Raw genomic sequence first — 22,497 nt, forward strand, 5'->3', positions numbered from 1 at the left:
TACCTTTCAGGGTCTTGGGGTGGGCAAATTTTCTAACCCTCACTGTTTTCTTACATTCCCAGTGACCCTCTACAAGCTCACATAGGTTTGGGGTCCATTCGTGGTTCACATTCCACTCTTGGACTATATGGTTTGTGTTGCCCCTATACCTATGTGCTCCTATTGCAATCTATTGTAACTTTACACTGCTTGCATTACTTTTCTTGCTATTACCTATTATAATTTTGGTTTGTGTACATATGTCTTGTGTATATATCTTATCCTCATACTGAGGGTACTCACTGAGATACTTTTGGCATATTGTCATAAAAATAAAGTACCTTTATGTTTAGTACTTCTGTGTATTGTGTTTTCTTATGATATTGTGCATATGACACCAGTGGTATAGTAGGAGCTTTACATGTCTCCTAGTTCAGCCTAAGCTGCTTTGCCATAGCTACCTCATATCAGCCTAAGCTGCTAGAAACACCTCTTCCACACTAATAAGGGATAACTGGACCTGGCACAAGGTGTAAGTACCTCTAGTACCCACTACAAGCCAGGCCAGCCTCCTACTGTGGGGCATAGGTCAGATGGGACCCCTGAGTGGATGGATTTCATAATGGTGATTTTGTCCTGAGTGATGAGGTGGTTTCAGGTGGGTAGCCTTGGAATTGTCATGTGTGTGGAGGTATGGCAATTGAAAAAGTCTTCAGGCTTGAGTTAGGAGTTGAAGATTGTAAAGAGTTTGGCAATTCTGTCGTGGAAGAAATCTGTAGGGCTGTTGTATAGGACCATTGCAGGGTTGGTGAAATCCTTGACTATGCAGAAGAGCTCCTTACTGTTGTTTGGGTTAGCTTTGATGCCAGATGACAGGGCTTTTTTTGTCTTACGTAGTTGGCGGTGGTATAGGATCATGGGCTCCAGCCTTGATTGTCCTTCATCTGCTGGTCCTGCTGCTTTCTGTATCCTACTGGTCACCCAAGCAGCGGAGCCTCTGTCTGCAGAGGATCCAGTATGAGTCACTCTGACAAATCTGTGGTACAAGTTGATTGTTTAGCTAGCCTTTGCACAACATGCCATCTGCACTTTCTTTTTGGGGCCTGGAGCACTGTACACAATATCCTAGTTCTTATGTTGCCCATTCAGGAGACATCCTCTAATATCTAGACATGGCATTGCATCAGAGCTGTGCTTCCAACACAGTATGGCTTTATTAAACAAATGGTGCACTGCCCAGGGAGGGGCGGAGGACATTCCAGCCACAACCATCTTGAGACGAATGCTGTGCAATATGCAGCTTGCTAGTGTTAATTTACCAGGCTCCTGAGAGGATTGCCATCTACACCGCAGGCCGACTGCTGACACTGTCTTCAGGTATGGGATCTTGGCTGATCCCTTAGATCAGGCCAGGCAGGAGGGTACACCCACTATGCTCTCAGCACAGACTCTAAGTTAGGTAGGAACCTCTATAACGCCTAGAACCACCCTCACCATGGTTGGATTGTTAATCTCCCTTATCATGTTTATAATGCTTATTACTTTACTTTGCTTCATCTGGGTAATTTTCGCAACTCACTCTCTATATGTCAGATTGGGATTGTTTCAATAAATATATTGAAAACTTATCTTGGATCTTTTTGTGTCTAGCCTTGGCATGCACGAGCAATACCATGAAAGGGTAAGATCTGTTTCCACAGTATCCCTGGGGAGTCAGAGTGTCATGTTCACCTTCCACCTCAGTAGCGCTGGGGTTTTGGGTGCGGCACTGTGAGACAGCCAGAGGTTGGGCCAACAGTTACTGATGATGTAGATAGACTCAGTCTCCGACATTCTGAAGTTCTTCCATCTTAAATATGCATTCATATTATCAGAGTAGGAACTGTACAACATCCTGAAAATGAGAGCTCATAGCTTGAGTCAGTGTTATCTTGCTGACCATGAGTGACATGCGCATCAGGAGGTGGTTCAGGACATCTTATCCCTGCTCACTGCCCACAGTTGTGTGCCCTCCAGTTACCATTGTAGGGAACCTTGTGGGATACGTTTAGGTTGACAAAGATTTTTCCACTTCACTATGCATTTCTCCTTATACCCTTGGGTCCTCGAATATTGATGAAGTTGCTGCAGGATCGGGACCAAGGTATTCTGATCACTCTGGACTGGTCAAGGAAAGTGTGGTATGCACACCTCAGGAGGCACTCCCTGCTTCCCCTGCTCTTGCTGCATTTCACAGTGGACCTCCTCTCTCAGTCAAAGGGGCAGTTCACCAATATACAGAGCCTCCACCTTCATGCAAGGAGATTGATCAGGGACTGCTGAATTCATTTCACCTGTGCTGGAGGTAGTTGACATTATTCTTTCAGCTTGTTACACCCCTTGTGTTTTGCAAGACAAGAAATAGCTGCATTGGTGGTATGCAAATGAAAGGGTGGATTCTTTCAATGCTCACTTGTCTGACGTTCCATGCTTTTCTTTTTATGTTGGCTCAGCAAGGCCATGAGGTAGGCAAGGTTAAAGGATGTTGTGGCATTTATCAAACAATCAATGGTGTCTTCCTGCTTTGTGGGTGTCAACAGCTCTAGTGTATCACAATTGAGAACTTATCTTGTGGTGTAACAGTCACACGATTGCAATCTACTATTCACAATGGTTGCCACTATGTAGGTACTCACTCTCAGCATATAGATATCACATGTATCAAACTGGTACACCTGCTTTCAGTTCCTTATTGATTATTGAGGCTGGTTATTGATTGTTTGATAAATGGCCTGATGTTTGCAACACTTTTAGCCCAGAAGAATTCAGTTGAAATTATTATTCAGCGACAAAACAGGTGTTGTCTAACTTACGGAGAAATGTAGCACCTAGAATGCAGCAATGATGTTACGAGAACAAAGTATTGAAGACTCCTCACACGAAGACTGGGACTCTCATGTATTTGAGTGGTCGTGGATTAACCTCCTTCCGGTATGGACCTTGTTCCTCATGAAGAAAATTTTGGTGGCATTTCTTCATCTTGAAGCACCGATTCTTGCTTTCAACAATGTAACCAAGCATTGCTACTAGTAACACTTGTTTGTGTGTTCTGCATTTCACCCAGCCACCACCCTCTTCAGATAAGGTTAAAGGTTGCAGCTTTTGACTCTGAAAGCCATGTTCTTAGTGGCTGTCGCATCAGCCCAGTGGCTCAAGGAGCTACAAGTGCTGTGTGTCATTACACCTGTTATTCGCTGTCACTACGACAAGTTGGTTCTCAGGACTAACGTGGCTACCAAATTTTGGGAAGTCATCACACTTTCCACAAGTTTTTCTTCACCCATCCCACGAAAGAGGAGGAGAGGTTACCCCGGATGGGCCTTTGTAGGGTGGTCAGTTTTTAAATGGACCTGATGGGGAAGTTGAGGTTCGAAGTTCAGCTCTTTATGACTTATATGGGCAACAAGAAGAGCAAGTTGTTGTAAATAATGAAGAAAAAACATCCATAAGATGATCAAGAATTTATTTCCTCAGAGGAACTCCTCGAAGGCCACCTTGCCTGAACACTCCAACTCAGCACCTGCTTTCCCAACATTCTAACCCAGCGTTCGGAACATTCCATCTCACAGCAGGAGGAGGGGGGTAGCCCCAGAGGAATAAACCACTATACAACTTAATGCACAATGGCTGATAACCTATACAATAATATCTATTATGATGGTAAAAATGAAATATCATAATAAACAGATGGGTTTCTTCGTATGGGTCAAGAGCTAGTAATTAGGAGAGGATGAAAACATAACATATTACAACATAAGGCTTTTGAAAAGAGGAGTCTATCCTGATGGATTGTCCTCTGCATTTCTGTTATGTCCTTTATAAAAAGGGTCCACAAGAAGGAACTTGGGCTCATCCCACCAGAGCAGAGGGTTCACCCTTAGCGCCGCCCGTGGGAGTGCCCATAGCAGCCATATGTTATGTAGTGACTAGATCTCACCCTAAAATACACACTCGCAAAGCATTATTGCTTGGATCGGACAGTGAGAACGGGTGGTCATTTTGCTTGTTCAGTGCATCCGGGTTTTCTGGTTCTGCTGTTCTTTCATATCTTCCACCGGGGGGGGGAGGCTGCTATGGTATCTATTGAGAAGATGGGCAATCTGTGGGAAGAAGTATCCATTCGAATAAAAAGTACCTTACCTTCTGTACCAATCTTCCTGATGGACATTCTACAATCCCACCCACGTCTTCCCTATTCTAAAGTGTGTTCAAAGGCACCTGATCAATAAAAAGCTTCTAATTTACTTTTTCTGCATTGCATATTCACTGTTGTCTCATACGAACCTTGTCTAGTCACAGTCTGTTTGAGTAGTCGCCACAATATTTTTTGTCTTATTTAATATTTAGCGGCAGCATTGGCGGCTACCACTCTTGGAAAACTACTGCCTGCGGTCACAGTGCCCACATTGCTATAGAAAACGCTTCATGTAAAAACAAGCAATGGCAAAACCAATAGGTTTCGCCTATTTAACTTTTCTTTGGCTTTGTTATTGTTTGATATTTGTTTTGCAATCCATGCTGCTATCTAACCTAATCTAAGCTTTAGAGTAGCTTGAAAAGGAGCACATCTAGGAAGTGCAGGAGCACAGAGTGTGTGAGCACCTAGCGGCTAAGAAAGGTAAACACACAGAACAAGCAGCTAGGATGGAGCACACAGACCATGAGCAGCTACTCTAGGAGCACAGCCAGAAGCAGCAGGTATAGAACCTCCTCAAGGACGGCAATGGGCAGCAAAGGGGCAACCCTGGAGCAGCAAGTGGACACATGAGTGTGCAGAGATCTGCACGTTTATGCGGTGGATGGAGAATGGGACAGTTCGTGGGCAGAGTTCTGCACGTTCACGCGGTGGATGGAGAATGGGACAGTGCGTGGGCAGAGTTCTGCACGTTCATGCGGTGGATGGAGAATGGAACAGTGCGTGGGAAGAGTTCTGCACGTTCATGCGGTGGATGGAGAATGGGACAGTGCGTGGGCAGAGTTCTGCACGTTCATACGCCGTTCATGCGGTGGTTGGAGAATGGGACAGTGCGTGGGCAGAGTTCTGCACGTTCATGCGGTGGATGGAGAATGGAACAGTGCGTGTGCAGAGTTCTGCACGTTCATGCGGTGGATGGAGAATGGGCAGTGCGTGGGCAGAGTTCTGCACGTTCATGCGGTGGATGGAGAATGGGACAGTGCGTGTGCAGAGTTCTGCACGTTCATGCAGTGGATGGAGAATGGGACAGTGCGTGGGCAGAGTTCTGCACGTTCACGGGGTGGATGGAGAATGGTACAGTGCGTGGGCAGAGTTCTGCACGTTTATGCGGTGGATGGAGAATGGAACAGTGCGTGGGCAGAGTTCTGCACGTTCACGCGGTGGATGGAGAATGGAACAGTGCGTGGGCAGAGTTCTGCACGTTCACGCGGTGGATGGAGAATGGGACAGTGCGTGGGCAGAGTTCTGCACGTTTATGCGGTGGATGGAGAATGGGACAGTGCGTGGGCAGAGTTCTGCACGTTCACGCGGTGGATGGAGAATGGGACAGTGCGTGGGCAGAGTTCTGCACGTTCATGCGGTGGATGGAGAATGGAACAGTGCGTGGGCAGAGTTCTGCACGTTTATGGGGTGGATGGAGAATGGGACAGTGCATGGGCAGAGTTCTGCACGTTCATGCGGTGGATGGAGAATGGGACAGTGCGTGGGCAGAGATCTGCACGTTCATACGCCGTTCATGCGGTGGTTGGAGAATGGGACAGTGCGTGGGCAGAGTTCTGCACGTTTATGGGGTGGATGGAGAATGGGACAGTGCATGGGCAGAGTTCTGCACGTTCATGCGGTGGATGGAGAATGGGACAGTGCATGGGCAGAGTTCTGCACGTTCATACGCCGTTCATGCGGTGGTTGGAGAATGAGACAGTGCGTGGGCAGAGTTCTGCACGTTCACGCGGTGGATGGAGAATGGGACAGTGCATGGGCAGAGTTCTGCACGTTCATGCGGTGGATGGAGAATGGGACAGTGCGTGGGCAGAGTTCTGCACGTTCATACGCCGTTCATGCGGTGGTTGGAGAATGGGACAGTGCGTGGGCAGAGTTCTGCACGTTCATGCGGTGGATGGAGAAAGGAACAGTGCGTGTGCAGAGTTCTGCACGTTCATGCGGTGGATGGAGAATGGGACAGTGCGTGGGCAGAGTTCTACACGTTTATGCGGTGGATGGAGAATGGGACAGTGCGTGTGCAGAGTTCTGCACGTTCATGCAGTGGATGGAGAATGGGACAGTGCGTGGGCAGAGTTCTGCACATTCACGGGGTGGATGGAGAATGGGACAGTGCGTGGGCAGAGTTCTGCACGTTTATGCGGTGGATGGAGAATGGAACAGTGCGTGGGCAGAGTTCTGCACGTTCATGCGGTGGATGGAGAATGGAACAGTGCGTGGGCAGAGTTCTGCACGTTCACGCGGTGGATGGAGAATGGGACAGTGCGTGGGCAGAGTTCTGCACGTTTATGCGGTGGATGGAGAATGGGACAGTGCGTGGGCAGAATTCTGCACGTTCACGCGGTGGATGGAGAATGGGACAGTGCGTGGGCAGAGTTCTGCACGTTCACGCGGTGGATGGAGAATGGAACAGTGCATGGGCAGAGTTCTGCACGTTTATGGGGTGGATGGAGAATGGGACAGTGCATGGGCAGAGTTCTGCACGTTCATGCGGTGGATGGAGAATGGGACAGTGCGTGGGCAGAGTTCTGCACGTTCATACGCCGTTCATGCGGTGGTTGGAGAATGGGACAGTGCGTGGGCAGAGTTCTGCACGTTCATGCGGTGGATGGAGAATGGAACAGTGCGTGTGCAGAGTTCTGCACGTTCATGCGGTGGATGGAGAATGGGACAGTGCGTGTGCAGAGTTCTGCACGTTTATGCGGTGGATGGAGAATGGGACAGTGCGTGTGCAGAGTTCTGCACGTTCATGCGGTGGATGGAGAATGGGACAGTGCGTGGGCAGAGTTCTGCACGTTCACTGGGTGGATGGAGAATGGGACAGTGCGTGGGCAGAGTTCTGCACGTTTATGCGGTGGATGGAGAATGGAACAGTGCGTGGGCAGAGTTCTGCACGTTCATGCGGTGGATGGAGAATGGAACAGTGCGTGGGCAGAGTTCTGCACGTTCATGCGGTGGATGGAGAATGGGACAGTGCGTGGGCAGAGTTCTGCACGTTCACGCGGTGGATGGAGAATGGGACAGTGCGTGGGCAGAGTTCTGCACGTTCACGCGGTGGATGGAGAATGGGACAGTGCGTGGGCAGAGTTCTGCACGTTCACGCGGTGGATGGAGAATGGGACAGTGCGTGGGCAGAGTTCTGCACGTTCACGCGGTGGATGGAGAATGGGACAGTGCGTGGGCAGAGTTCTGCACGTTCACGCGGTGGATGGAGAATGGGACAGTGCGTGGGCAGAGTTCTGCACGTTCACGGGGTGGATGGAGAATGGGACAGTGCGTGGGCAGAGTTCTGCACGTTCACGGGGTGGATGGAGAATAGGACAGTGCGTGGGTAGAGTTCTGCACGTTCACGCGGTGGATGGAGAATGGGACAGTGCGTGGGCAGAATTCTGCACGTTCACGCGGTGGATGGAGAATGGGACAGTGCGTGAGCAGAGTTCTGCACGTTCATGCGGTGGATGGAGAATGGGACAGTGCGTGGGCAGAGTTCTGCTCACACACATACAACCACAAGTGTCATAAGTTCTGCAGTAGCATAAAATGGCTCATCATATACATACTACACAATTATTTGATCCTTTTCCGGTAGTAGTGCTTTAATGACGTCAATCGGTGCCAGTTGCCTTTCGGTAAGAGAACAGCTTCATGTAAGAAAACAATATTTGGTAAAGGCAACAGCAGTGTCAGTTCTGTCCCTACGCACAGTACAATTTCCAACACCAGGGTTTGTTCCTCAGTGCCTGTGGGGGTTGCATGGAAACTGTGGTCTTGTCCCATATCTTAAAACCAGAGTAGCTGCTTTAACGTTATTCTCCACCCTGTGAATGGAAACAAATGTGTGTACAGCTGCAAGGCTGAAGGTGCCTGGCTTGACCACCATGTGTTGCCCTGCTCCGCATTTCATCTTTTAGGTTAGCCTATTCTGTTTTCCAGTGTGGTGGGCCTGTGTCACGGCCCCCCTTGACTGATGCTGCTGTGATTTGTTTTATGTTGCTCTCTAGAGTGGTTCTTGACTGTGCAGGACTACAGGGCCCACACAAAGGGAAGTTCCTTTCATCATTGGTGAGCACCATTGCGGCGACCAAATTTCAGGGGAAATGGAGGTGATAAATGGCCGGCTATGGTATAAATGGCTTGAGGGCTTTTTTTTATCTTGATTGCAGGATTCATGTTGCGTTGATGGTGGAAAAATGTTTCCATCTACCACAGCACAAAACGTTTTGTGGACAGTAAACAGTCCCAGAGTAGAAGGTTGCGTCATCCTGGTTGGCATTCAGTCACCAAAGGTCCCCTCTAAAAGGTAGACCTGAACGGAGTTCGCGGAGTTCCCCTAGGCAGAGCTCTGCGAAGTGCCCCAAAAAATCTGTCGCGCTCCACGGAGTTCCGCAAGCATTGGAGTGCGTTAGGTCACGCCATTTGCGATCATTTTTTGTGCCGGATGTTTGCTCTGCACTGAAAAATCAGCACGAAAGGCTCCCCGACCAGTGCAACAGGGCGCTGCTTCTTTTCTGCTGTTTGATTAGATTTTTTACTCGAGCGGCAGCTTCCTCAATGCGAATGAAAGGTTTCCCAAAGCGAGCGGTCACAACCATCTGCGACCTCCCACAATGACAAATCTCACCGGGAGTGGTCTTGAGTAAGATTTTCCTCACTCGTGCTCCCTAACAACCTTGGCGAGTGAGGAAAAAGCTCCATTAAGCAGAGTTTTTTTAAACTCTGCGCTTTAAGCTGAGGTGGAGTGGGGAAAACTCTCCGCCCACCCCTACTATAAAGCTGATTAAAATTAAATATTGCGCCGCAAAAGCAGACAAAGCAGGAGCGGACAATCATTAACCAAATTAATCTTTCATGTGCACAAGAGGCAGCTGGGGAAAGGTAACACACATTTGAGGGAATCTCTTCCCAGAGACTTTGGAAGCTGGAGCAGGGATGCCACAATGGACAGAGAGAAAGCGCCCGTTTCCCCAAATGATGTCCCAGGAGTCAGTGACGCAGGAGCCATGTTCTGCCGGCGTCCGATTACCACACAAATCCCGGGATTATCCGCATAACTATGCAGGAGCGTCATCAGGCTGTGGGCCTATCGGCGGTATCTCTGAATTAAAGCATCTGGAAGGGGGGGGGTTGCCTGATTTGTTACCTCTCTATACCAGTTTAACAACTTAATCTAGAGTACACTCCAGTTTTAAACGGATACACTCAGCTGGTCAACAGATGGACGAATGAAACAAGCTGGCCTATCCCAGGAAGACGATGCTGACTGATGTCACCCGTGATCAATACAGTGATTACCATGCTTTAAGAAAGGAAAATAATAATCATGTTCTCTAGCTAAGAGCTCTGCGTGTTGCACATGCTGGACATAGTGGGTCTGTAGTCTAAGCATTCATCCATTCCGTCGCTGCTATTCCACGTGTACACATGAGGCCTTGGTCAGAATTCCCCAGTGAGATGCCAACGCCATCCTTGGGATCCCTGCTCTGAGCCAGATGCCTGAGTGATAAGTTTTCTAGATAAAAGGCCGATGAGTGAAATTCAGCATCACTCACCAAGAGAGTTTCTGCGAGTCAGAGACCCAAAACAATGAAGTGATGGTCAAAACAATCACCAACATTTTTTTTTAAATGAGGACGACCATTGTTAAACTGCCTTTAGCAATACACCTTCTGTGGACAACAGCTGAGGATTCAGGAAAAGCGCCTGCCTAAATAACTTCCGATTTCCAAGCAGGGGTGCCAATAGGAGGCGTTGAGAGTGTAAATTAAAAGAAATTTACTTCACAAGCCTGCAGCGTGTGGAAGGACACTGTGGACAGCCACTGATCGCCAACCGGAAGGAGTAATTCGTTCAAGCTCCATCCAAGCTCCAGAGAACCGCCAAAGCCTGAAGCAGAAGAGAGAACGTGCAACCTCATGACATAAGTATTCCTGTTGACCAATGAGAAGCAAGGACAGGAGAGTGAACGAAGAAGCCAACCAATGGTAAGTAATGGGAAGGCTGTGGGTGGGATGTTCAATCCTGTGGGCGGGCTGAAAATTCCCTTTCTAGTTTTTCTTTTTCAAAGCCAAAAGATTTTACCACAGCAAGCGAAACCTATCAAGGGAGATAAACAAAACAGAACAAAGCAGAATGAGAAAGTAGCAGCAATGTTGGGTACTGAGAAACAGAGGATACAGATATTTAACAAAAATCTAAAGATAGACAAATAATCATGGCTCTGTTTGCAGAGTTTCTTTTTTACATTCAGCCCTTCCCACCGACACTTACCCGATAACAGGATGTAGCGCCGTGAGCAGGCTGGTCTGCATTGTCATGTTATATGTACATGAGAAGTTGAATCTCAGGGTGCTGCTAATTAAAATCCCACTGTCATTGTTGGGGGGAATGTAGAGGGCATTTGAATAAGTCATCTTCTTGTCATTGTTTATCTAGAACAGATATTACACCAACAGAGAAACTAAAATGATTGTTGTGAAAAATATCACCCAGACTTCCGCTTATGTTTGTATTTTATTTTCTTAGCAGGATAAAATGTCCACCAATGTGTAAAAATACAATTTTCATTATAAAAACAAATCATTGAACAACTTTTAAGAAAATACACAGCAGCTGTCAAGAGGAAGGTGGGATGGAAGGAACGAAAAGGGGGGTGGGCTTCGAGCAAGATAATTCACCTTTGAGATTATTATAATACATGGAATTTATAACCCTGAGAATTAAACTCATTCATCTCATCCAAGTTTTGGAATGGCATATTCCCACTTTCCCATGTCTGAAAGGAGGACATTATTTCCTGTTTTGCTTTCAGGATCAAAAAGTTATTCCACTGCTGGAAGCCATGCAGGCTGCTGCATCATGTGCCTTGGCTGCAGGAACCTGCCTTATATTTTAAAATTTGACTTAAACCTGCTGCACGATTTCCAGTATTGTTGACATACATACAGGGAGTGCAGAATTATTAGGCAAATGAGTATTTTGACCACATCATCCTCTTTATGCATGTTGTCTTACTCCAAGCTGTATAGGCTCGAAAGCCTACTACCAATTAAGCATATTAGGTGATGTGCATCTCTGTAATGAGAAGGGGTGTGGTCTAATGACATCAACACCCTATATCAGGTGTGCATAATTATTAGGCAACTTCCTTTCCTTTGGCAAAATGGGTCAAAAGAAGGACTTGACAGGCTCAGAAAAGTCAAAAATAGTGAGATATCTTGCAGAGGGATGCAGCACTCTTAAAATTGCAAAGCTTCTGAAGCGTGATCATCGAACAATCAAGCGTTTCATTCAAAATAGTCAACAGGGTCGCAAGAAGCGTACCAAGGCGCAAAATAACTGCCCATGAACTGAGAAAAGTCAAGCGTGCAGCTGCCACGATGCCACTTGCCACCAGTTTGGCCATATTTCAGAGCTGCAACATCACTGGAGTGCCCAAAAGCACAAGGTGTGCAATACTCAGAGACATGGCCAAGGTAAGAAAGGCTGAAAGACGACCACCACTGAACAAGACACACAAGCTGAAACGTCAAGACTGGGCCAAGAAATATCTCAAGACTGATTTTTCTAAGGTTTTATGGACTGATGAAATGAGAGTGAGTCTTGATGGGCCAGATGGATGGGCCCGTGGCTGGATTGGTAAAGGGCAGAGAGCTCCAGTCCGACTCAGACGCCAGCAAGGTAGAGGTGGAGTACTGGTTTGGGCTGGTATCATCAAAGATGAGCTTGTGGGGCCTTTTCGGGTTGAGGATGGAGTCAAGCTCAACTCCCAGTCCTACTGCCAGTTCCTGGAAGACACCTTCTTCAAGCAGTGGTACAGGAAGAAGTCTGCATCCTTCAAGAAAAACATGATTTTCATGCAGGACAATGCTCCATCACACGCGTCCAAGTACTCCACAGCGTGGCTGGCAAGAAAGGGTATAAAAGAAGGAAATCTAATGACATGGCCTCCTTGTTCACCTGATCTGAACCCCATTGAGAACCTGTGGTCCATCATCAAATGTGTGATTTACAAGGAGGGAAAACAGTACACCTCTCTGAACAGTGTCTGGGAGGCTGTGGTTGCTGCTGCACGCAATGTTGATGGTGAACAGATCAAAACACTGACAGAATCCATGGATGGCAGGCTTTTGAGTGTCCTTGCAAAGAAAGGTGGCTATATTGGTCACTGATTTGTTTTTGTTTTGTTTTTGAATGTCAGAAATGTATATTTGTGAATGTTGAGATGTTATATTGGTTTCACTGGTAATAATAAATAATTGAAATGGGTATATATATTTTTTTGTTAAGTTGCCTAATAATTATGCACAGTGATAGTCACCTGCACACACAGATATCCCCCTAACATAGCTAAAACTAAAAACAAACTAAAAACTACTTCCAAAAATATTCAGCTTTGATATTAATGAGTTTTTTGGGTTCATTGAGAACATGGTTGTTGTTCAATAATAAAATTAATCCTCAAAAATACAACTTGCCTAATAATTCTGCACTCCCTGTATATTCACTGAAAAAAAAAGGTTAAATTAACGTTTTAGTTAGGTGAATATGTCAGTGATAACATTAAGGTTTTGAACTAAAAACTAAGGTGGTCGTGACCGCCAGGGGTAATGTGGTGTCCATAACGCCAACAGGCTGGCGGTACGGAGGCCCTTATTACGACCACAGCGGTAGCGCCGCGGTCGCACCGCCTGGGCCGGTGGTTTTCCGCCGTTTTAGCAGCGCTGCCCTGGGGATTATGACCCCCCTACCGCCAGCCTGTTTCTGGCAGTTTGCATCGCCAGGAAGAGGCTGGCGGTAAGGGGTGTCCTGGGGCCCCTGAGGGCCCCTGCACTGCCCATGCCACTGGCATGGGCAGTGCAGGGGCCCCCTAACAGGGCCCCGGCCAGCATGTCACTGTCTGCATAGCAGACAGTGAAAAGAACGACGGGTGCAACTGCACCCGTCGCACGGCCGCAACACCGCCGGCTCCATTAGGAGCCGGCTCCTATGTTGCGGCCTCATTCCCGCAGGCCCAGCGGGAATGTCATAATGGGGGCCGTGTGAGTACGGCCGCATCGGCGGCCGCACGGCGGTTACCGCCTGGCGGGTGGCGGTAGCCGCCCGCCAAGGTCGTAATGACCCCCTAAATCACAGAAATTCACCAGTTACAGTTAGGAGAGCTAACTATAGTTTGCACCCCCGCCAGGCACTGCTTATGACCTCATATACTACATCACTCATGACATAGTTTATGACACCTTTGATGACATCTTAAATTACATCATTAATGCCATCACTTATGCCATCAATAATGACATCATCCAATGTGTGCTACTTTGTTTCATAGTGCCATAATAGTTTATAGAGCAATGTGTACAAAAAAAGCTTGGATTATGTCATCAGTGATATCATCGATTGTGTCATAGAGCATATAATGAGTGATGTAATATGTAACACCAGAAATAGTGGAAAGGGCTCGGAGGTTCTACTCATGCACCCTCGCCATATATAGAACAAAAAATGGCAGCGGACATTTTTTTTTTGCTGCGTTCCTGCGGGAGTCCTGTGGTATCACGGCAAAAACCACCAATTATGATTTTGGCAAGGGAGGGTTCCTCTGGGTCCTTCCCACCTGACCTAGGGGGGCAGGGTATACCTACCCTGCACTCTTATGTTATTACTCTTATGTTATTGCTATTCTTATGTTATTACTTCAGGACAGGGGGCTGAGTCCCTGAGTCCTCTAATGTCTGCCAGGAACACTTTTCTTATGTGTCTTGCAGGCAGTCAGAGTGCTCGCTCCCGCTGGAGTCTGACTCCCAGAGGAGTGAGATGGCCCACGGAGAAAATAGCTCCCCGAGCCAATCAGAATGCACTATTTTATAAATTGGGTATGCAGGACTCCTGCAAAAGCCCCTCAAACCCAACCACCCAGATATACAAATACATATGGAGGTTAATATGTCAAAAACTACTAAATGGATTTACACAAAATCAGAAAAAGAACAATCTGTGAATCAAGATCTGACATCCTGCCAAATGTGGTCTAATTCAGCACAGCAGTGTTTGCAGTACTGCTGCTTAAAGAAGTCTATGGAAAATGCACAGGAGTTTTTCTTTTTGGGGCTCCTCTATCTTCTTGCACCCACTTGACGAATCACCCAGAAATTTCCATGCACAAACTATGCGAAACGTTGCACCTTTTTGGACAGTTTCATGGAGATTCATCAAACGGGGTAAAAATTATTACTAAAACAAAAAAGACATTTCCTATGAAAATGATGACCTAACTATAACTGTCCAGTGGTGACTGACCGTGTTCAAGAAATGTGTGATTAAAGAAGCACTGGGTTGGGCTTAAAGGAGTTGAAAGGCGCTATGTATGTCTGGATAGTTAGTCCTCCGGGAATACCACAGCACCAAAATAAAAAAAATACAGCCCTCTCATTGGACAAGGGAGCTCATCTCTCATCTGCTTTTTCAGTCCCAGATACCGAATGATCTGATTGGCTGACTACAACCCATAGAAAAATGTTGTGATTGCCATTTACACAGGGACTGAGTACAGGTCTCCTGACGTTCTATAAAATAAACATGCAAAGAGGCAGGGTAGGGACATCTTGGCCTTCTGACATTTGTGAGCAGGACCCAAGGGGCCAACATTGAAAATAAAATCTTGCTGACAGTACTGCAGCACTGCCAAGGGGTGCAGCACAGCCCTCCCGTGAAGTACTGTAATACTCCAGTAGGATGCGCCACACAAACTTTATCCCCATGGTACCGCAGTGCCATGCAAGCTTCACCAGGTGAAGCTTGCACACTGCCACAGTACCATCAGGATGAATCTGGAATGGCTGCCCCTTGGGAGTATGTGGGTACCAGTACAGAATTTATAAAATATGTGAATAGCATACAGCTGGGGTTGGTGTCTGTGGGAGGGAGGATTGATGGTGTCCGCACCTGGTGGACTGATTGAGCACAGGCCCTGGCTGGAGGCAAGGCCCAGCTGCCAACTCCCACTGTTCACAGTTGACGGTCATGCACAGCAAAGATTGCCTGCATTTGATGATCGGCCAAAGGCTTTTTTTTTTTTTTTTTTTTATAAAAGCAAACTCACATAGCAGGAGTTTGTGTTTGAGAAACAAAATAATTAGGAGTTTTTGTTGAGGGTGTGGGGGGTCATGGCTGTTTTTATCCTGTTGGAGTATTCCGTTGACTTAGGTAACAGTGTCTCAAATACTTACAGGCTGCCCAACTTTTATTGAGGTGGACAGACAGAGGATTTGACACACAGCGCTCTCCGTCACATTTGTGATGGAGTACTCTGTCCCTCAAATTCAAAATCAGGCCTGGAGAAGTAATGGCAGCCGGCAAGGTGGCGCCTCTATGTAGCTCATCGGGGTGGTATGAAGTCAATGAGGAGCCATATGGCACCATCTTGTGGCACACAGGAACATTGCTGGAAAGATTCTCCTGATCCAGTCTGGTGCTTGGAGATATTCTAAACCTAAATAAACTGCAGTTTGCAGGAGTATTCATCATAAAGAGTGCTACCCAAAGTAAGGAACTTGCTCTTCTAACTTAATACCCACAGAAAGAGGAAAACCTATGTGGGGGTCCATTTTTCCATGTCCAGTTCTGCTTGGTATTTTTTTCTGAGCAAATTAACCTATTTATCACCTACTGCAAGCACATCGGAAATGGTAAATGAGAGCAGAGCTAATGTGCAGGGTTTATGAGGACAGGAGAGCTGTGGATTGGCACAGGCCAGTAGTCCGTGCTCTCCTTTTGCTTTGAGCTGATGTGCAGGGTTTATGAGGACAGGAGAGCTGTGGATTGGCACAGGTCAGTGGTCCGTGCTCTCCTTTGCTTTGAGCTCCTGTGCAGGGTTTATGAGGACAGGAGAGCTGTGGATGGGCACAGGCCAGTAGTCCGTGCTCTCCTCCTGTGCAGGGTTTATGAGGACAGGAGAGGCTGTGGATGGGCACAGGCCAGTAGTCCGTGCTCTCCTCCTGTGCAGGGTTTATGAGGACAGGAGAGGCTGTGGATGGGCACAGGCCAGTAGTCCGTGCTCTCCTCCTGTGCAGGGTTTATGAGGACAGGAGAGCTGTGGATGGGCACAGGTCAGTGGTCCGTGCTCTCCTTTGCTTTGAGCTCCTGTGCAGGGTTTATGAGGACAGGAGAGCTGTGGATGGGCACAGGCCAGTAGTCCGTGCTCTCCTCCTGTGCAGGGTTTATGAGGACAGGAGAGGCTGTGGATGGGCACAGGCCAGTAGTCCGTGCTCTCCTCCTGTGCAGGGTTTATGAGGACAGGAGAGGCTGTGGGTGGGCTCAGGCCAGTAGTCCGTGCTCTCCTTTGCTTTGAGCTCCTGTGCAGGGTTTATGAGGACAGGAGAGCTGTGGATGGGCACAGGCCAGTAGTCCGTGCTCTCCTTTGCTTTGAGCTCCTGTGCAGGGTTTATGAGGACAGGAGAGGCTGTGGATTGGCACAGGCCAGTAGTCCGTGCTCTCCTTTGCTTTGAGCTCCTGTGCAGGGTTTATGAGGACAGGAGAGGCTGTGGATTGGCACAGGCGAGTAGTCCGTGCTCTCCTTTGCTTTGAGCTCCTGTGCAGGGTTTATGAGGACAGGAGAGGCTGTGGATTGGCACAGGCCAGTAGTCCGTGCTCTCCTTTGCTTTGAGCTCCTGTGCAGGGTTTATGAGGACAGGAGAGGCTGTGGATGGGCACAGGCCAGTAGTCCGTGCTCTCCTTTTGCTTTGAGCTCCTGTGCAGGGTTTATGAGGACAGGAGAGCTGTGGATTGGCACAGGCCAGTAGTCCGTGCTCTCCTTTTGCTTTGAGCTGATGTGCAGGGTTTATGAGGACAGGAGAGGCTGTGGATTGGCACAGGCCAGTAGTCCGTGCTCTCCTCCTGTGCAGGGTTTATGAGGACAGGAGAGGCTGTGGATTGGCACAGGCCAGTAGTCCGTGCTCTCCTTTGCTTTGAGCTCCTGTGCAGGGTTTATGAGGACAGGAGAGCTGTGGATGGGCACAGGCCAGTAGTCCGTGCTCTCCTCCTGTGCAGGGTTTATGAGGACAGGAGAGGCTGTGGATGGGCACAGGCCAGTAGTCCGTGCTCTCCTTTGCTTTGAGCTCCTGTGCAGGGTTTATGAGGACAGGAGAGCTGTGGATTGGCACAGGTCAGTAGTCCGTGCTCTCCTTTGCTTTGAGCTACTGTGCAGGGTTTATGAGGACAGGAGAGCTGTGGATTGGCACAGGCCAGTAGTCCGTGCTCTCCCTTGCTTTGAGCTCCTGTGCAGGGTTTATGAGGACAGGAGAGGCTGTGGATTGGCACAGGCCAGTAGTCCGTGCTCTCCTTTGCTTTGAGCTCCTGTGCAGGGTTTATGAGGACAGGAGAGGCTGTGGATGGGCACAGGCCAGTAGTCCGTGCTCTCCTTTGCTTTGAGCTCCTGTGCAGGGTTTATGAGGACAGGAGAGCTGTGGATGGGCACAGGCCAGTAGTCCGTGCTCTCCTTTGCTTTGAGCTCCTGTGCAGGGTTTATGAGGACAGGAGAGCTGTGGATTGGCACAGGCGAGTAGTCCGTGCTCTCCTTTTGCTTTGAGCTGATGTGCAGGGTTTATGAGGACAGGAGAGGCTGTGGATTGGCACAGGCCAGTAGTCCGTGCTCTCCTTTGCTTTGAGCTCCTGTGCAGGGTTTATGAGGACAGGAGAGGCTGTGGATGGGCACAGGCCAGTAGTCCGTGCTCTCCTCCTGTGCAGGGTTTATGAGGACAGGAGAGGCTGTGGATGGGCACAGGCCAGTAGTCCGTGCTCTCCTCCTGTGCAGGGTTTATGAGGACAGGAGAGGCTGTGGGTTGGCACAGGTCAGTGGTCCGTGCTCTCCTTTGCTTTGAGCTCCTGTGCAGGGTTTATGAGGACAGGAGAGCTGTGGATGGGCACAGGCCAGTAGTCCGTGCTCTCCTTTTGCTTTGAGCTGATGTGCAGGGTTTATGAGGACAGGAGAGCTGTGGATTGGCACAGGCCAGTAGTCCGTGCTCTCCTTTGCTTTATCTGGGACAGGTAGGGATGAGCATGTGGCCAGGCTGCACTTGCAGCATTATCATCTGCAGTTCACCAGCTGGATTAGCTGGTGAGGAAACTGTTCCCAGTGTCCAGCACCCATAAAGTTCAGCCGTGGGTGCAAATTCCAGCTGTAACCAGATGGATAGTATCACACCCGCTTATTTCATATTCCGGGCAATACAGTCAAGAAAAATCACACCAACATTATGCATTTTACCTGTTTGACTCTGAAGATGATTTCACCCCTACAAAGTGTTACTCTAGACACCCATCTTCTTCCTCCATGTGTTGGTCTGGTTGCACCCATACCTATGGTTATATTTGTACTTATGGATTGGATTGGTAATGTCTCATTTTCATCAAAACTCACTGTCCCTCTTTGGGAAAATAATTGTTTGTGTGCAATTTGAGGGGATCACTTTGAGATATTGAATTATTAGACAGGGCCTAACAGCATTATCCATACCTAAGCTGTTTGTTCTACCACTGAAGAGATGCTCTTTTCATTGAAAGATGTGTATTCTAGTTGTGAACATGTAGCAGCTGTTAGATTCTACATACAGCAGCCATGCATCTGCTGAGTGTCTAACAGCTATCTTATCCTATACGCAGTAGTCGTGTGTTTGCTGCAGAATGCAATACACATAGAAAGAGGGAAAAACAAGGAGAAAAAAAGATGTCTCTCCATGCGTCACCTCCCCTGGGGAGGCGATAGATTTTGATGCATCCTCAGGTATACATGGCCTTATAAGTCTGGAAATGCATCAAAATCCATGGGCCTTGCTAACTCCCTAACACAGAATAAGGTTACGCAGCGATTTGAGCTTCCTTGCCTTATTCCATATCTATGAGGCCATATAAGCCACGCATAGTGGCCTCGCGTGGCTCCACAGATGGCTGAAAGGTCTGCACTGCAGTTGCGTCACTAAAAGTGATGCAATGGTGGTGCAAACCTCTCATAAACATGCCCCACAGAGTAGATATAGGGGTAGGTAGGAGCCTCTAGTTAATCTAGAACCACATACATCATGGTTGGATTATCTTCTTTACCATGTTCATAATGCTGATTACCTTGCTTTGTTTCATCTGCTTTATTAGCGCAGCTCACTCTTTATATTCTATATTGCGATTGTTTCAATAAATGTATTGAAAACAAATCTCACATCTTTTTGTCTCTCCATGGAATGCATTAGTAATAGTACGAAAGGGGTCAAATCTGTTTCCACAGCTTCTCTGAGGACTCACATTTAGGTATGAGGCTCCAGATATCTCCCAACCAGAAGAGTCAAACAAAAGGAGGCCTGAGGAGGCCCTTAGCTTCAGCCTTTGTTTTGTGCCCAGGTGGAATTTAATACAACAAATCCCCCTTGCTGCCTGCATGTTGCTGTTCTGGACAAAAGCAGACAATGTGTAGGCACTGCTGAATGTGTCCCGGTGTTAATTATACTGGGACAAGGTCAGCAGGCTCAGCTTCCTGGCAGGATGGACAGCGCCCACCCTCTGGAATTAGTGGGTGCATGCCGTCTATCCGTGTCTACCCCTGACTTGTGCCCTTCATATATACATACATGCATACATACATACATATATGCATACACTCATCACCAAGATTCATTCACAATGACGTACTAAGCTATACTGTGTACAGTATAGGGATGAGTTACTATTCCTTCTCATTAATTTCCTGCTCATTAAGTAAATATTTTATGTGAAAATGACCATCTTTACTAGCTGAAAGACCTGAAAGGCACACAGTGAGTCCTTTCTTACCGTAACTTGATTTCCACACCATCCTGCCTGTGGAATGGCTTTAACTTGGACCACACGTTCATTTCCCACCAGCTGCAGAGAGTTTGTGGCTGTGCAGTTAGTATTGGAAAAGTACATATGTGTGAAGCTGTACTTGAACCTCTCCAGGAGGCACTTGTCGAGAGACAAAGTCATTGCTGAACCTTCACATTGGACAGTGTGAACTATGTCACTGCGACCTGCAACAAAACACAACTGGTTCAGAAATAGTCACATGCAATAACAGATTATTTAGCACTCTGGTAGTTTAACATCCTGCAAGGCATACCATTTTAATGGATAGCTAACGTGGAAACACAATGTACACAAAATGCTCACTGGCTGTTTCTGGTTCAATACTTCAGGTTATTTGCAGTGAGTACAGTGTTTCTCTGAACCCCACAGACACCATCCTACTGATCACTGCCTCTTTTTAGGTCATGCTACAGACAGCATTAGCGACCGACACACAAGTTAAGCACAATATGTAACACACAGCATATGCAATACCTTCTCCTCCTCTCTCTCGCTTGGCTTCCTCAATACATGAGGCTTCCTGCGCCTCCACAACCAATCCCCCTCATCTAATAAAATCCCCTCCCTCCCTCCATCTCCTGTTCTTTACTGTCTCTATGACGGGCGAGTGAGGTGCACTCTTTCCAGCATGTACATAGTGGGTATCCCCCGGTTGGCAGAGACTGTTCATGGGTGGACATGAGGGACTGGAGAATGCTTCTAGCAGGAGGCGCAACAGGAACAGTGGCTTTCTGTGTGTTCTCCTGCAGTGCCTGCGCTCTGGTGGAATACTTCTGGGTTCAGCGGTCCAAGGCAGTGTTGGATCGCTGCAAGGATTTCCTTAATAGAGAGAGTGAGACCTCCCTAAGGAAGAAATACAAGGACTTAGGCTGGGAGTAGCATTCCTCACCCCAGAGTGTCAAACAGGAGGAACAGGTAAGGGTGCAACCATATGTGGCCAAGCTGTGGCACTTGGGAATTGGCTTCTTCTGTCCATTTGTTGCCTTATTGGGGGATATGTGTTTCTTTCCTATTAGACCAAGTTTACAGGTTCATTTATATTTAAACTCTGTTTCTTTGCATACAGTTGGTGTGGTCATGAAGGGGAAACAGTGCCAATAGAGGAAGCTTTCTCCTTGTCCCTCATCGGAGGCTGAGGAAGAGGAAGTGTCTGAGGGTGCAGAGGACAGACTGATGGCCAGACAAAGCAGGCCATGAATGATATCGAGGTGACTACAGCATTTGCCACCAGACCTTCTCACACTGTAAAAAAAAAGTTTTTGAATGTTTCTTTAGATTTGGATAGTGATTCTTTGCTTAAAAAAACCTAGTTCCTGTGAGGGTGAGGGTTTATTTCCAGAGAGGAATTAGGGGCCATCATTCTGCACATTTGAAACAATTTGAGGTTTGATCCTCCCTATGCTGAGGAAAATGCTGATGGTTTCATTCCTCAATTTTCCAGAGCTTCAGTGACGTTTCCGTTTCACCTCAAAATTAAGGAAGCAATTTTTGGGGGTTGTAAGGAGCCAGATCAATTTCATACTCCACTATTAATTCAGAAATTCTATCAATTGAATGAGGCAGAACCTGTGTTTCCCAGAGCATTAAGGTATTAGCTCCTTTGCTAGGCAGGTCTTCTTTGAATCATGATGATCGTCCAATCTTAGACTCTACTGATAAAAAGATTGATGCAAACTTGAAAGTGTTTTGGGGTTGCTAACCTGGCACATATGCCAGCCTCCAATGCTTCATTGACCTCCCAGTCCTTGGTAAAGGATTTTGATTCCTTGGCTGAGCTGATGCAAGGGGGAATGGATGTATCGGATCTCCTGGTTCGTGTGGAACAACAGCCAAACGTTTTAACTGACATCTCCGCTGATATTATTAGGGTGGTCTCTGTTGCTTCTAGCTCAGTGGTGATGACCCGCTGGCATGTTTGTCTCCTGCAGTGGAAGGCTTACTTTTCAGAGAAATCATCCCTGATGAAACTCCTATTTGTGGGTAAGAAGCTATCTGGCTACCAGCTGAATGACATGATGAGAAAATCATTGATGGAGAAGAAACATTCCTGGTCAGATATGTCCTCTTCTACTAGAACCTTCATGCCCTGAGCTAAGTGTCTAAGGATTTCCAATTGGGAGATTTTAAATCTCCTCATCACAATGTTGTATTTATCAGCCAACACTCAGTATCAGGATGTGTCCAGACTACTCTGATTCTCCGGCCCTGGACAACGTGGGAGAAAGACTGAAGGACTCTTTCCACAATGGAAAACATCTAGCACTGATCACTGTGTTCTGAGCATTATTCAGGACTGATACTTGATCAAGTTCAGCTGTCTAATTCCAGACTCGGTGTACATTCATGCTCCTGTTCCCAGAATCCCTCTTCAAATGCAGCCTTTGTGAAACTGAATGTTTGCACTGTTGCTAAAGGAGGCC

General features: G+C 47.4%; 1 protein-coding gene across 1 annotated transcript in view; it reads right to left on the bottom strand.

The window, feature by feature from the left end:
* The window catches only part of LOC138283044 (uromodulin-like), a 158,924-nt gene that overhangs the window by 95,125 nt on the left and 41,302 nt on the right, over nucleotides 1–22,497 (bottom strand). The window contains exons 5-6 of the mRNA XM_069221178.1: nucleotides 20,024–20,241; nucleotides 10,481–10,641 (exon numbers count right to left, since the gene is read on the bottom strand). Coding sequence (XP_069077279.1) covers nucleotides 10,481–10,641; nucleotides 20,024–20,241 — 379 coding nt within the window. The remainder of the gene's footprint in view (nucleotides 1–10,480; nucleotides 10,642–20,023; nucleotides 20,242–22,497) is intronic.

This window comes from Pleurodeles waltl, chromosome 2_2 (assembly GCF_031143425.1).
Source record: "Pleurodeles waltl isolate 20211129_DDA chromosome 2_2, aPleWal1.hap1.20221129, whole genome shotgun sequence".
NCBI classification, from domain to species: Eukaryota; Metazoa; Chordata; class Amphibia; order Caudata; family Salamandridae; genus Pleurodeles; species Pleurodeles waltl.